Source organism: Bombina bombina, chromosome 1 (assembly GCF_027579735.1).
Source record: "Bombina bombina isolate aBomBom1 chromosome 1, aBomBom1.pri, whole genome shotgun sequence".
Classification (NCBI taxonomy): domain Eukaryota; kingdom Metazoa; phylum Chordata; class Amphibia; order Anura; family Bombinatoridae; genus Bombina; species Bombina bombina.
The window spans coordinates 1194906685-1194923981 of NC_069499.1; the positions used below are offsets into that span (position 1 = coordinate 1194906685).

Below are 17297 nucleotides of genomic sequence, written 5' to 3' on the forward strand. Positions count from 1 at the left end.
TAAGGGGTAATACCCAAAACTTTGTTGTTTTATTGTCTTTTTTGCAGTTGATGTGATTAAATAATACATCTCTTAAGATTACTGGAGTGCTGCCATCTGATTTGCTCTATTCAAAAAGAATATAAGCAAGATTGGAATCTACCACACAGAGTCCATGCTCAGATCTAAGATTTAAACTGGTAAACTTCTATATTCATTTAGATGGCTTAATCAACTCTACTCTTTAACTCTTTCTGGAAAATCATCCAAAATTATTATACAGGTGTTTGTAAAATAATGGAAGTGCTCTTAAACGTTGCTCTTATAACCCTCTCTAGTGTCCTATAGCCTTACAACCTTTTAGACAGGTTCATGTAAGCTGTCCCTATACCGCCTATTACTCCATGTAACTTTCCCTATAACTCACTGTTCCCAATTATAAAATTGACAAATGCAGAATTAGGTTTAGTTTAATGCCAAGATTTTTTTTGTTCATGATCCATTAACTCGCACAAATGTTTTGATTGTTTTCATCCCCGTAGTGGACCCATGTCACATATTTATACATAATTTCCAATATTCCTGTTTTCTCAATAACAGAGCAATAAATAAACAGATATTAATTTGGCACTATATTACTCACTCCCCCCTCCCCCCCATCAACCATTCAAACAGTCTTGGATTGGTCCTCGTATTACCCCTCCCCCTCTATGTCCCATGTTCAAAATATACAAATTTCCCACTATTTTAGGGAAAAGTTAAAATTTTAAATTATAGAAGTCAAATGTATGCCTATTTCTTCCTTCTTGATTTACTGCAATATTTTCTGCTATAGTCTCCACATGAGTGTGTCGCCTGCAGTGGATATGGCAACAGGCAGATTTCTTGCCAGGACATAATATCGTTACCATGTTGGCATCAGCCGTATGGGTGCAGGTAGTGATGTCAGTGACAAAGTCTGGCTCTCAGTTAAACAGAGCTATATACATCGGGCAGGTACACACCCTACACTAATATATACACACACTGCCTAATCTAACTCCTCAGACACACACCTAGTATATGTTAAAATGTTACAGACACTTTGCTGTGTGCGTGTGATTTCTTAATGGGCTCAGATGTCACTTTGCAGGTAGTCGTTTTTGTTTACCTAACCTTGTTGGTATCTAAGATTTACAGTCTGGATCAAATCGACTATATGTATGTACATATGTACGCATGTAAGAGTGTGTGTGTATATGTATGTATATACATTATGTTACTTGTGTCTGTGTAAATGTGTGTGTTTTTGATTAAGCTTGACTTTTCATATACACATTACATCATGTACACAAACAGCAAGCCTTGTTGTTCAGACACACACCATTCACAGCTATATTACCTCACTGTGCACAGACATTACTTCTTTGACTCTTGTATTTTTAACAGCCAATCACTCTATGTATGAGAAAGTATAAGAGTATGAGAGAGGGAGGGTGTAGACCTTCAAGGGAGCAGGAGGGGATAGTAAGATGAATGGGGCACACATCATGATCTCTAGCGCAATAATAGACACAGACCACCATCACGGACACATTACAGAGACACGCAGAGTCCAGGACACAGGGCCACAGCCACCGCACATTCTACCAGAGCCACTTGGCCATCAAGAATCTAAAGAGCCACCAGGGTCCCTTAGACATAACAAGGCCATCACTAAACAAAGGCCATGGAGCAGTAAGTGGCAACCAGAAAGCACAGGCCACTTAGTCACAGTCAACACACATCCAGCTGAGATCCCAGTTAGGTCCATTAAAAATGCCTTTGCGCATCATAATCATAAGTTCAGATCCCAGTGAATAATACTCCTAACCCCCAATAATGGGGGCAAAAAATGAGCAGCAGAAAGGAAGCAAGTGTCTGTGGTCCCTTCACTGGGTGCGGAGACATCCTGCAAGTGTAGTCACCTGCCCAATACTCCCACCCTTTATAACACTGGATTTATGGGAGGATTGGAGACTGAAGAGTGAGGAGCTTTTTTTCCAACTCTGAGACCTGAAAAAAGAAAACAATAGTTTGAAAGTATGATCAATAAAAAAGATACTACATGTACTAATGGTAATTTATGGGGGAAAGAAAGACGAATAAGAAAAGATGAAGAAAACAGAGACTACAGAAGGAAAATGGAGTAAATTGTAATTAAAGCCATGATAAAAGAGAAAGAGCTTGAATAAAAGGAAAGCTATATTAAAGAGAAGAATTTAGGAAGAGATAGTGTGGATTGCACTTTAGAGGTGGAAGAGATGATGAATTAATGTTGAGCAAAAAGCAGAGAGATAACAAAGAATAACAGATTAAATAATGTACATATCAAATACATAATTGAAGGGTGAACCAATGAAAAATCAATAACAGAGATAAAAAAGAGGAATGGAATGAAAGAGTCTGAATAAAGCAGATATATGCCATGAAGAATACAGAATGCTGTACATACCAAAAACATAGAATAAGAGAGAAGGATGGAAGGAATGACAGAACACAGGTATGAAAGGGGTAAATACAGGTAGCCCTCAGTTTACGCCGGGGTTAGGTTCCAGAAGGAATGGTTGTAAATCGAAACCGTTGTAAATTGAAACCCAGTTTATAATGTAAGTCAATGGGAAGTGAGAGAGATAGGTTCCAGGCCCCTCTCAAAATTGTCATAAGTAACACCTAATATATTATTTTTAAAGCTTTGAAATGAAGACTTTAAATGCAAAACAGCATTATAAACCTAACAAAATAATCACACAACACAGAATATAAATTAAACTATATTCAGTTAAATGAAAAAACATTTGCTAAACAGCATTATAAACCTAATAAAATAATCACACAACACAGACTTCACTTGCATTTTTCTGCAAACAGTTCTTTCTATGCATTCCAATCTGGACTGATTTATAGACAGGAAGATCTTGTTCCTTTGAAATCTACTCGATAGCTCAGGTCTGGTTAAACTGATTAATTTCAGCTTGCTTGGCTTTGCTGCAACACAAGTGGACAGCTCCACCTACTTGCTATTTTAATAAATGCACTGCTTCTCAATGCTTTTCAATAGCAGTCACATGACTGGAAAAAAAGGTTGTTATTCTGAAACGGTGTAAATTGAACCGTTGTAAAACGAGGGCCACCTGTATATAAAGAAGGGGGAATAGAACAGAAAGGAAGATACAAGAGTCTGTACATATATACTAAAATTCCACAAGTAAAGTTCATGTAGCCAAGAAACACACAAATAAGGTGAGAGAACAGAACTATTATAGTAAGAAAAATATTACTAAACATAAATATTCTATGCCACAAAAACAAATATACCACAGCTGTAAGATGGAAGAACATTTCCTAACTAAATAACTTTCATACCTTGCTACAAGAAGGAACTAAACCAGCAATATATAATTATGTAGATATATGCAATCCCCTTTGCTTACATACCAGCAATGAAAATGAGGAACACAGCATTTAAAAAAAATAATAATAAATGTATGAGTTTTCTCAGATTTACTTTACCCCAAAGGACAAATATTAATGTCTGAACTTAGCTGTGGTAAATGCCTAAAAGAAATGCAAAGACTTTACAATAACTAACCACATTATAGGCCCCTAAATATTTCACTAAAACCCTATAATTTCAAAGGTAATGTCTATCAATCTTTATGTTTTATGGAACTACTTTGCTGGTGAATGTTTTTTATTTAAATTTAGCTTTTCCTGATATAGTTATGAGTGTATATATTTCTAGTTAATTTGGTTTGCTTGTCTCATAGACTGGCAAACAGTATTTTATTTCACCTAGTTTACGAGTTTTGTGTTACGGTTTTAACGCTGAAAAAATGGCCATTTCCGCGTAAAAACAGTAACGCAGCCATTACGAGTCTTGTCGGTATAGCTATACCGCAAGCATTTTAGCCTGTAACGCACTGTCAATCCTGCACTCAATAATATGATGTTTTTGCCTGGGTATTACAAGTTGTGCGGTGAGGCTAAAATGCTTGCGTTACAGCCTATACCGACACGATCCTTTGTGCCATCTGAAAGCAGTAGTTATGAGTTTTGGGCAACAAAAATGTTTCACAAAACTCATAACTAAACTGTTACAAAGTACCCTAACACCCATAAACTACCTATTAACCCCTATTCCGACACCCTCCTGCATCGCAAACATTGCCGCCACTAATAAAAGTTATTAACCCCTATTCCGCCGCTCCCCGACATCGCTGCCACTATAATAACTTTATTAACCCCTATTCCCCCGCACCTCAACATCGCTGACACTATAATAAAGCTATTAACCCCTATTCCTCTGCTCCCCGACATCGCCGCCACTAAATAAAGTTATTAACCCCTAAACCTCTGACCTCCCACATCACTGCCCACATTAACCCTTAAACCGCCAGCTCCCCACATCGCAAAAAACTAAATTAAACTAATAAACCCTAAACCTAACAATCCCCTAACTTTAAATTAAAATTACAATATCCCTATCTTAAAATAAATAAAAACTTACCTGTGAAATTAAAAAAACCTAAGTTTAAACTAACAATTAACCTAACATAACTATTATACTAAAATTAAAATACCTACCAATTAAAAAAAACTGAATCACACATTAAAAAAAACCTAACACTACTAACAAAAATGAAGTCTATAATTACAAAAATATAAAAAATACAAAATTACGAAAAATAACAAACACTACATTACAAAAAATAACAAACGAAATTATCAAAAATAAAAACAATTACACCTAATCTAATAGCCCTATAAAAATAAAAATGCCCCCCGAAAAAAAAAATACAAAGAACCCCCCAACAGTAAAACCCACCACCCAACCAACCTCCCAAAATATAAAAATCCTAACTCTAACAAAAACCTAAGCTACCCATTGCCCTGAAAAGGGTATTTGTATGGGTATTGTCCTTAAAAGGGCATTCAGCTCTTTTACATAGCCCTTAAAAGGGCATTCAGCTCTTTTACTTAAAGCCCAAACCCTAATTTAAAAACAAAACCCACCCAAAAGATTTTTTTAAAAACTAACACTAACCCCCAAAGATCCACTCACAGTTTCTAAAGTCCAGACATCCAGGCGGCGAGGTCTACATCCATCCAGGCAGCGTCTTCTATCTTCATCCAGGTGGCATCTTCTATCTTCATCCCAGCGGCGTCTTCTATCTTCATCCCGGCGGAGCGGGCCCGTCCTTGAAGACATCCGACGCGGAGTGTCCTCTTCATACGGTCACCGCCGTACACTGAATCTTCAGTGCAAGGGAGCCTTTTCAAAATGGTGTTCTTTGCATTCCTATTGGCTGATTTGATTTTTGAAATTCAAATCAGCCAATAGGATGAGAGCTGCTGAAATTCTATTGGCTATTCAAATCAGCCAATAGAATTTCAGTAGCTCTCATCCTATTGGCTGATTTGAACAGCCAATAGGATTTCAGTAGCTCTCATCCTATTGGCTGATTTGAATTTCAAAAATCATATCAGCCACTAGGAATGCAAGTGACGCCATTTTGAAAAGGCTCCCTTCCATTGAGGATTCAGTGTACGGCGGTGTCCGTATGAAGAGGATGCTCCGCACCAGATGTCTTCAAGGATGGACCCACTCCGCGCCACTGGGAGACGCCGCCTGGAAGAAGATAGAAGACGCCACCTGAATGGATGTAGACCTCGCCGCCTGGATGTCCGGACTTTGAGTGGATCTTCGGCGATTAGTGTTAGTTTTTTTTTTTTTTTTGGTGGGTTTTGTTTTTAGATTAGGGTTTGGGCTTTAAGTAAAAGAGCTGAATGCCCTTTTAAGGGCAATGCCCATACAAATGCCCTTTTCAGGACAATGGGTAGCTTAGGTTTTTGTTAGAGTTAGGTTTTTTATTTTGGGTGGTTGGTTGGGTGGTGGATTTTACTGTTGGGGGGTCTTTGTATTTTTTTCCAGGTAAAAGAGCTGATTTCTTTAGGGCAATGCCCTACAAAAGGCCATTTTAGTTTATCGTAGGCTAGGGTTTTTTTCTTATTTTGGGGGGCTTTTTTATTTTTATAGGGCTATTAGATTAGGTGTAATTGTTTTTATTTTTGATAATTTTGTTTGTTATTTTTCGTAATTTAGTGTTTGTTATTTTCTGTAATTTAGTATTTTTTATTTTTTTGTCATTTTAGACTTAAATTGTTTTAGTAGTGTTAGGTTTTTTTAATGTGTAATTTAGTTTTTTTAATTGGTAGTTATTTTAATTTTAGTATAATAGATTAGTAGTTCAAACTTAGGTTTTTTTAATTTCACAGGTAAGTTTTTAATTATTTTAATGTAGGGATATTGTAATTTTAATTTAAAATTAGGGGGTGATAGGTTTATGGGTTAATAGTTTAATTTAGTTTTTTGCGATGTGGGGGGCTGGCGGTTTAGGGGTTAATAGGTTTATTTAGTGGCGGTGATGTGGGAGGCCAGAGGTTAATAACTTTATTTAGTGGAGGCGATGTCGGGTTAGTGGCGGAATAGGGGTTAATAACTTTTATTAGTGGCGGCGATGTCCGGAGCAGCAGATTAGGGGTCAATACATTTATTTCGGTGTTGGCGATATCGGGAGCGGCAGATTAGGGGTTAATACGTTTATTTCTGTGTCTGCGATGTCGGGGGTGGTGGATAAGGGGTGTTTAGACTTGGGGTTTATGTTAGGTTGTTTAAACATAACTTTTTTTCCCCATAGACATCAATGGGGTTGCGTTATGGAGCTTTTCATTCCGCGCTTCAGGTGTTTTTTTCTAACACTCTCTCCCTATTGATGTCTATGCATGTGAAATCAGCCGTTGGCTTTTGTGTAGTATGGAGCTTATAGCCACTATAACGCACGCACAAGCAGGCTTTTCAGTAACTCATAATGGCAGCGCTATGGAGGGTGAAATAACGCAACTTTTGTTGCATTCGTTTTCACCCTCTATAGCGCAAAACTCGTAATCTAGGCGTTTGTGTGCTAAGGTATGCATTTATTCTACATTGTCTAGGGTACAAATACAAGTACATATTCTTTTTTTATGGAGGAATAAATGTTCACACTAAGGTGGACACATCACTGGCTAGGCATGCTAATTCAAGAAAATGTTTCTATTAAATCAAATTGATATACAAGTTTTTCAGTCATATAACTTGATGTTTTATTAATACTGTATATATATATATATATATATATATATATATTATTTTTAAAAATCAGTTAACATTTAAAGGGACAGTCTACACCAAAATTGTTACTGTTTAAAAAGATAGATGACACCTTTACTACCCATTTCCCAGCTTTGCATAACCAACATTGTTATGTTAACATACTTTATAACATTTAAACCTCTAAATTTCTGCCTGTTTCTATGTCACTATAGACAGCATCTTATCACATGCGTTTTTATTTGGTTTTCACAACAGGTACTAGTTCATGTGCGCCATATAGATAACATTGTGTTCATGCTCGTGGAGTTATTTAAAAGTCAGCACAACTCAGCACTAATTGGCTAAATAGTAAGTCAATAGATAATAAATAAAAAGTCATGTGATCAGGAGGCTGTCAGAGGAGACTTTAATACAAGGTAATCACAGAGGCAAAAAGTGTATTAATTTAACTTTGTTGGTTATGCAAAACTGGGTAATGGGTAGTAAAGGGATTATCTATCTTTTAAAACAATACAAATTCTGGTGTAGACTGTCCCTTTAAGAATGTGTTAAATTGTTGATGAAAATGTGGTAGAGAATAGTTGGAATGAAGGGGATTAAGTGAAGGAGAAATAAACTGAAGAAAGACATAGAACATAAGAGACCATATAGAATAGGATTTAAACAGAAAGAGGGCGACACCTTGTCCTGCAGCCTCAGGATTTCTGCTGCATGCGCTGTCTCCACCTCCTCCAATGACTGCTTCTGCATTTCCTCTTTCTTCAAGAAGTCCTGCTCCCTTTGAAAATAATGTCATCATTTTAAAATGTTGGCAACACCTAAATTAATTCACCATTGCAAGTTGCCAATTTGAGTACTAAGAGAACTGCTAAAAAAAACTTGGCATTCCCACTCCTAAAGACAGCACATGAAATCAATGGAAAATAATTTTGATGGGAAGTAGAACGTGTTGAAATGGAAAGAAAGGATATGGGTAAGAAAGAAATGGATAATTCAAATGTATAGATTAGAAAGATAGATGGACTGAATCAAAAAGAGATATAGATAGGTGTATGAGAAGAAGCATATGAATGAATGAGAATAATTACAAATTAAAGATAGAAGAGTTAAAGATGTGGAAAATAAATGGTCAGGATTGAGAAAAAAATATGAATAATTAGAAAAAAATAAAGGAATTAATATAGAGAGATAGTTTAATGCGAGTAAAATAGATAAATGATAAGAAGAAGACATAAAGGAATGTGTGTTTATATGTATGGAGAGAGATGGAATAACACATAGAGGTATAGAGGAAGACTATTGAATGGTGGGGAAAAAATAAGAATGGAAGGAATAAAATAGATGGATGAAATAAAGGACACAGAGGGATAAAAAAGAACGTTATGAAATATTTGGATGAGGAAAAGATAGTTGATGCAAAGGAGACAGATGAAGGAGAGATAGGTTTAAATTAGAATTGATGAATTAAGAGATATATAATCTAGCAATAGGAGATTACTGAGAAAGAGAAGATAGATAAATTAAATGAAAAGAGGATGCATGAGAGTTAGCAAACTAATCATTGAGAAGCTAGATGAATAGGGTTAAAATAGATGAATGTGGAGATGAGTGTTGAGACAGAGAAAATCAATGTATGAATTATGGTTGAAAGATGATTGAACGTGAAGTGGAAGATCAATGAATGAGAAGAATAAAAAAAACTAAATAAGTAGAGACAGATTAGAACACAATTACACAGCATATAGTTTTGACCTAATCTCTAAACCTTTGAGTCCTTTATATCATAGAGCCACTCCTCTTGTGACTTTCCCTGCTCTTTCTTTTGAAGGATGTCTATTTGCAAGACAGGCATGCATCTTATTGAATGGCATGTTTGACTGTATTGACCTTGGGCTTTGGAAATAGAAGATTTAGGAAAGAGTTCTTTAGGGATTGGAGAGAAAAGAAGATCTGCGATAGTGAAAAAAATGGAGGTAAAAGGGCAAGGTAAAGATTTATGATTTTGGAGAAAAAAGATACTGTCTTAATATAACTAATGAACAATTTTTGAGTGGTATTTGAGATTAACGTACCAACCATAGATTATGAGATTTTTGGACAAATTGATTTGTTAGGAATAGCTTACTTTTGTTGGTAGTCTTTGATGAGTCTCTTTGCCTTGCTGTATTTGCGTTCCAGTCCCTGATGTTGAGCTTGAGTCTCCTTCAGGTGCTCATCCACAGCTTGGCACAAGCTTTGTGCCTCCATCCAGTACCCTTGTAGCTTCTCCACCCTCTCCCTGTTCTCCTGGACACTCTGTTGCAGCTGGACTTTCTCCACTCGCCAGCGAGATCGCTCCTGCTCCAGGCCTGCCAGCTGAAGGGGAAAGGATATTAGAAAAATATTAGGAAAAAACATTAATAACCATTTATAATCAGAAAAGTCTATATAATTATGATTATGTTGATACAAGTGTAGCAAGTAACAATTGGGCTGGCTCTTTACAATTATGTAGGGTTGTGAGGCTTTACCTGGAAGGAAAGCCTTTTGACTTATTAGATAATTGATGGTTAGAGTAGCCTTATGAACCTGTGCTATGACTGGTTACCAGGGAGGTGTTGGACGAGGTGTGTTTTGTGAGGGGGGTTGGATGACAGAAGTTTGAGAATGTGATAGATTTTGGTTGGGTACTGTGATGGAAGTAGAATGCTTTCTTTCACCTTTCTTTTTAGCTGTTGAATCTCAGCCTCTGTGACAGCATGTTTGATCTGAAGCTGTAAAAGGGAATTTATAAATAAATATATATAAAAATCGGATAACTCAAAATGCAATACATATATTGAAACAACATAGGTCATAATTTGTGTTTCACCTCTTTAAATTTGTGCACCAGTTTCTCAGGATCCATATCTACTGGGGAAAGTGTGTCCTCTCCTTCAGGCAGCTCAAATACTTCAATAGCCATCTCACCACCCGGGAACATGGGGCTCATCTCTTCATCTTCTTCATCTGTGGCATACTCTCCTGTCTGGCATCACATAGGAACTGCAGTTAATTCTTCTATATCAGACCAAACCTTAAGTTACTATGATATATGTTTGTATGGAATAACCTCTGCTCTATTTTCCCTCAACACATAAAAGTACAAATTAAAAAAATGTCTGCATCATCTTACCCTTGAACTCTTTATTACACAGCAGAAGGTTAAAAAATGTTTTGTTGTAAGGCAGGGAGCATAAAGCTGATATTTCAAGTTTATAATAAAAGACAACTAAAACCCAATATTTGAAATTTAAAGCTTTAACTTTGGCATGAACACACATTTTTTTCTATGATTTGACGCATAAGGTACATCAGAACCAGAAGTTTCTATATGTATGCCATGATATACAAACACCTATACCTGAGGAATAAGTCTTCCTGAAAGTCTTTGCTGAATTCTGTATGAGCACTAAGACATTAAACAATTATTTTAAAAAAATATTTACTATATGGACAATATTTTGAACATATACATTAAAGCATAAGGAATGAAGTCCTCTGTCTTCTGAACTGCTTTTAGGCTTCACATAAACATACACCCCTTTCTGTATATTTTATCTTCACAATATTTTCTCCTTAAAGGTATAGTAAACAACAACTTTTAAAAAAAGTTTGTCGTATTGCTACTTAACTGCATTGTTATAAAAATGTAATGTTGATTTTAGCATCCCAATGGGCGCATGTTTGTATGATCTCCTAGCCTCATCTCACTGTGAGTCTTTTTTTTATTACTTACAGAAGAGGGTTGGTACAGCCTCTCAGAAGTAATGAAAGCTGCCAATTTGTGAGTAGCGCAACAATGCAACCAACAGTCAGCAATGTGCTTCAATTCAGATTGGTCCATGAGCCTCTCCTGGCCTTGTACCTGAGGTGATCGCCTCTTCCAAGTTGCAGTGGAGAGGTGATCAGCTTAAAGAGATATGAACTGCCCCAAAAATATTTCAGGATTCAGATAGAACATACCATTTTAAACAACTTTCCAATGTATTTCTATTATTAAATTTGCTTTGTTCCCTTAGTATCCTTTGTGTAAGGAGGAGCAATGCAGTACTGGCAGCTAGCTGAACACATTGGGTGCCAAGAGGCAATATATATGGAGTCATCAATCAGCAGCTATGTCCCAGCCTACCTAGGTATTATTATCAATAAAGAATACCAGGAAACTGAAGCAAATTAGATAATAGAAGTAAAGTGGAAAGTTGTTTGAAATACCATGCCCTATCTGAATCATGAAATAAACATTTTGGGTTCCATATCCCTTTAAATATACACACCCCATATACTCTCCCATCCTTATGCACAACACCAGAGGCACTTAACCACCATTAAAAAACAGACATATATAAACAAAAATCATTTTGCATTCTCTAACTCTTACGTAAATCCTTAGGCTTTCTCCTACTCTTATGCACACCTGCCAGGAGCTCTTATGTCATCTGCCAGGTCCTCTCCTACTGTTATATACGCACAAGCACTTTTTTCCCTTTATGCACACTACACAGGCTCACTTTTTTCTTTACACACACTCATTATGATCTCTCTCTCATATGTGCACACACGCCCAGGTATTTTCCCATTCTTGCATGCACACACCTAAGCAGAACCCATCCTTGTGCACACCCATGCTGGTGCTTTTCCTATTTTTGCTCACACTCCCTAGATATATATCCTACTCTTTCACACACCCATTAGATACTTCCCCTTTTCTTGTACACCAACCTTGTCCACAAGGTAGGTGCTCTTTTTACCCTTATGCACTCTTATGCACACCCAAAGTGTTCTCTCATACTAATACAGGAACTACCCTTACACACACACATGGCTGGTATTTGAAGCTTTCCGTTTTAGTATCTGAAAGTTAATTCAAATGGTTCTTGTATGCTTCTCTGTCCCTTGGCCGATGCAGTCTGTGTAATCTGTCCTTTGATTTTAATACATTTGCTTTTTACCTACCTTTGGAGTCTAGGAGTTTCATTGTTAGCCGTGGGGCTATAAACCTGCCTGCTGATAATCTAAGAGCTTAGACATAGCTCTTTACAGTGTTAGTACCGTTCTCTTTGAATGCAATATTCTGGATTTAACGGACTTCACTATTGTTCTTTCCTTCTCTCCCCTATACATATCCATTGTGAGCTTCTTCAATCTAGCCTCTGTATAACAGTTATTGTTTCCTGCTTTCTCGGACTGACACCCATATACTTATTTTGCACACTTGCACTCTTACACAAAAGCACTATATTCCCACCCTTACACACACACACACTCACAAGCACCCTCCTACCCTTATACACACAAGCACACTCACACCCATACACAAAGGCACTATTCCCACCCTTACACAAGCACACTCACACCCATACACAAAGGCACTATTCCCACCCTTACACACACACACACACACAAGCACCCTCCTACCCATACACACACACAAGCACACTCACACCCATACACAAAGGCACTATTCCCACCCTTACACACACACACACACACAAGCACCCTCCTACCCATACACACACACAAGCACACTCGCACCCATACACAAAAGCACTATTCCCACCCTTACATACACACTCACAAGCACCCTACTACCCTTACACACACACTCACAAGCACCCTCCTTCCCTTACACTCACAAGCACCCTCCTTCCCTTACACTCACAAGCACCCTCCTACCCTTACACACACACACATACACAAGCACACTCGCACCTATACACAAAAGCACTATTCCCACCCTTACACACACACACACACACCCAAGCACTCTCCCAACCTTACACATACACACAAGCACTCTCCCACCCTTACACATACACACACGCACTCTCCGAACCTTACACATACACACAAGCACTCTCCCACCCTTACACACACACACAGTCACACTCTTACACACACACACAAGCAAATTCACACTTTCCCACCCTTAAACACACACACAAAAAGAACACTTGCACCCTTACACACAAGCACTATTCCCACAATTACACACACACAAGCACTCTCCCAACCTTACACATAGACACAAGCACTCTCCCATCCTTACACACACACACAAGCACAGTTGCACCCTTACACACACACAAGCACACTCACATTCCCTCACCCTTAAACACACACAAGCACTATTCCCACTTTACACACACAAGTACTCTCCCAACCTTACACATAGACACAAGCATTCTCCCATCCTTACACACACACACACACACACACACACACACAAGCACACTCGCACCCTTACACACACACAAGCACACTCGCACCCTTACACACACACAAGCACACTCGCACCCTTACACACAAGCATTATTCCCACCCTTGCACACACACAAGCACCCTCCCAACCTTACACACACACACACTCACAAGCACTCTCCTATCTTACTCACGTCTACTCACTACACAAATTGTGTTTGTTTCATTGATACTGCCTTCTCCCTCTTTTTCTGCTCTGCCTTTCTCACCTCTTCATCTTCTTCATTACACTGATTGTATCTCTGTTCCATACTTTCTCTCTGCCATCTCTCCTGCTCCAATGTCTGTTGAATCAGCTGAGCCACCTCACTCTGTTCCCCAGGCTTCTCACGACCAATCAGGAACCTAAAAAAAAAGAATATTCTTCTATCATTCTACCCATTGGTGATTGTATTTTTTTCCTCTGTACTGGAGCCTGGATTTTTTTTTAAGAAGGGGCAAAATATTTATAATATCAATGTAGATAGACTAGAATATGTATTTACAGTTTTAAATATTTACCCATTATTTAACTTTGAACCAAGCATTTAGTGAGATAAGTGATTGCCATTTTTACATCAGCCATATCATTATCTGAACATATGTTTTGTTCTGAAAGCTGAATCACAATTTTAAATAGATTTCTAATTTACTCCCTTTTCTTGGTATCTTAAGAGTAGGTTCTGCAGCAGCAATACACTAAAGGGAGCTAGCTGAACCCATCTAGTTAGCCAATGACAAGAGGAAGTTTTAGAATCTACCTGGGGACCAGACGTTGATAGGATTTCTTACCCATTTAATGGATTTCAGTAATAGAAAATCTAGATGGAATTCATTATACCAGACTATTTATCAAATATAAAGAAAAGCTAGATCAATAAAAAAGTTGTCAAATTTATAATGCACCATCTACTGTATACAGTTATATTCCCATAAAAGACAGCAGAGTGCAGCACCATCTTTTGGCTAAAGGTGATGGAGCACTACACAGTCTGTTGGCTTCACAATGATAGGACTTTCTATAGTGAGCAGAGTTTCATAGCTCTTCAACCTTAACCCCTTAATTATGAAAGACAACATGTTGTTTTCATTTGCATCACACTTACAATGGGAATAATGACATTCACATCCATTTGAGTTTAGGGTCACCCTTTACATTATGCCATCGTGATAGGTCTCACTGGTTGCTCAGTGTAGGTGTGACATCACTACATTAGTGGTCATGACATCAGTGTCATAAAGAATTTCCCGGAAGTGAAGGCACTGCCTTGTTGTCAGATGTGCATGAAGGGAGGGCTCTAACAGAGCCTATATTTTAGCCCCTCACATTACTTACAGAGACATAAAAACTCTTTATTTGAAAGAGAGCAAACTGGTGCTCTAGGTGTAAGGGGCTAAAATGTTGCCCCTCTCTCCCCGCTAGTTTGGTCTACAGTGAAATGCCACCTCTCATTTGAGTGAGAAGCCCCTCCTTAAAATGAGGTTTTCACTTGTTACTCTAGGATGTGGGTGATCAATCTCAATGAAATTACCCTCTTGGATATGGGTTTTCACGCCCCTCTGATTAACATGTGATCAGAGGCGTATTTGGGTTTTGTGCTGCCCTAGGCACTCAAAATTCTGCTAACCACCCCCCACCCCACCCCAGGTTTAAGACCTTTTTTTAGACATAATATTTTTGGTGCAGGGTGTAAAAATTTTTAAAAAAATGTCTTTTTAAGTAGATGTTCACCAGGGCTTGCATTCACTCTAGTCACACACACACACACACACACACATATATATATATATATATACAGGGAGTGCAGAATTATTAGGCAAGTTGTATTTTTGAGGATTAATTTTATTATTGAACAACAACCATGTTCTCAATGAACCCAAAAAACTCATTAATATCAAAGCTGAATAGTTTTGGAAGTAGTTTTTAGTTTGTTTTTAGTTTTAGCTATTTTAGGGGGATATCTGTGTGTGCAGGTGACTATTACTGTGCATAATTATTAGGCAACTTAACAAAAAACAAATATATACCCATTTCAATTATTTATTTTTACCAGTGAAACCAATATAACATCTCAACATTCACAAATATACACTTCTGACAAAAAAAACACAAAAAAACAAATCAGTGACCAATATAGCCACCTTTCTTTGCAAGGACACTCAAAAGCCTGCCATCCATGGATTCTGTCAGTGTTCACCATCAACATTGCGTGCAGCAGCAACCACAGCCTCCCAGACACTGTTCAGAGAGGTGTACTGTTTTCCCTCCTTGTAAATCTCACATTTGATGATGGACCACAGGTTCTCAATGGGGTTCAGATCAGGTGAACAAGGAGGCCATGTCATTAGATTTTCTTCTTTTATACCCTTTCTTGCCAGCCCCGCTGTGGAGTACTTGGACGCGTGTGATGGAGCATTGTCCTGCATGAAAATCATGTTTTTCTTGAAGGATGCAGACTTCTTCCTGTACCACTGCTTGAAGAAGGTGTCTTCCAGAAACTGGCAGTAGGACTGGGAGTTGAGCTTGACTCCATCCTCAACCCGAAAAGGCCCCACAAGCTCATCTTTGATGATACCAGCCCAAACCAGTACTCCACCTCCACCTTTCTGGCGTCTGAGTCGGACTGGAGCTCTCTGCCCTTTACCAATCCAGCCACGGGCCCATCCATCTGGCCCATCAAGACTCACTCTCATTTCATCAGTCCATAAAACCTTAGAAAAATCAGTCTTGAGATATTTCTTGGCCCAGTCTTGACGTTTCAGCTTGTGTGTCTTGTTCAGTGGTGGTCGTCTTTCAGCCTTTCTTACCTTGGCCATGTCTCTGAGTATTGCACACCTTGTGCTTTTGGGCACTCCAGTGATGTTGCAGCTCTGAAATATGGCCAAACTGGTGGCATGTGGCATCTTGGCAGCTGCACGCTTGACTTTTCTCAGTTCATGGGCAGTTATTTTGCGCCTTGGTTTTTCCACACGCTTCGTGCGACCCTGTTGACTATTTTGAATGAAACGCTTGATTGTTCGATGATCACTCTTCAGAAGCTTTGCAATTTTAAGAGTGCTGCATCCCTCTGCAAGATATCTCACTATTTTTGACTTTTCTGAGCCTGTCAAGTCCTTCTTTTGACCCATTTTGCCAAAGGAAAGGAAGTTGCCTAATAATTATGCACACCTGATATAGGGTGTTGATGTCATTAGACCACACCCCTTCTCATTACAGAGATGCACATCACCTAATATGCTTAATTGGTAGTAGGCTTTTGAGCCTATGCAGCTTGGAGTAAGACAACATGCATAAAAAGAGGATGATGTGGTCAAAATACTCATTTGCCTAATAATTCTGCACTCCCTGTATATATATATATATATATATATATATATATATATATATATATATATATATATATATATATTAAGACATTATTTTGCAAGTCAGATGATTAAAGTGTTTATATCAGAAAAAAAATATCCTTCATTGTATGATAGTTTGTCAGTAGGTATTTGTTTAACCTTAAACATCTTCTTTGGTGATTGACAGTTATTTAAGCAAAATATCTGCTTGGATAAATATGTAATGAATATACAAATTGGCCTTTAAAAGTTCTTAAAAAATACAACAGTAGTTATGATAGGTTTAGGAATTGTATCCTAGGGGATAATGTCACATGATACAATCATAATAAAGTATACACTTGTATTGTTTCTGAATGTATTAAATGCATACAACATATTTTCAGTTGTGTTTTAAGTCACATAGTTGTATAGATTCAGCAATAAATACTTATTCTTTGCATGTATGACAGATAGACAAACAGTAAATGTACAAGTATTTAGTGACTAATCCGTTTAAGTATTTTAATGCCTAATGAAGATGTATTGAACGGGGAAA

The 17297-nt window shown here is 37.8% G+C and overlaps 1 protein-coding gene across 1 annotated transcript in view; it reads right to left on the bottom strand.

Moving 5' to 3' along the window:
- Positions 1-433: 433 nt before the first annotated feature.
- The window catches only part of PPP1R9B (protein phosphatase 1 regulatory subunit 9B), an 85547-nt gene continuing 68683 nt past the window's right edge, over positions 434-17297 (bottom strand). Inside the window, exons 5-10 of the mRNA XM_053700089.1 lie at positions 13642-13777; positions 10005-10160; positions 9853-9906; positions 9279-9508; positions 7835-7931; positions 434-2013 (exon numbers count right to left, since the gene is read on the bottom strand). Coding sequence (XP_053556064.1) covers positions 1960-2013; positions 7835-7931; positions 9279-9508; positions 9853-9906; positions 10005-10160; positions 13642-13777 — 727 coding nt within the window. The 3' untranslated portion in view covers positions 434-1959. The remainder of the gene's footprint in view (positions 2014-7834; positions 7932-9278; positions 9509-9852; positions 9907-10004; positions 10161-13641; positions 13778-17297) is intronic.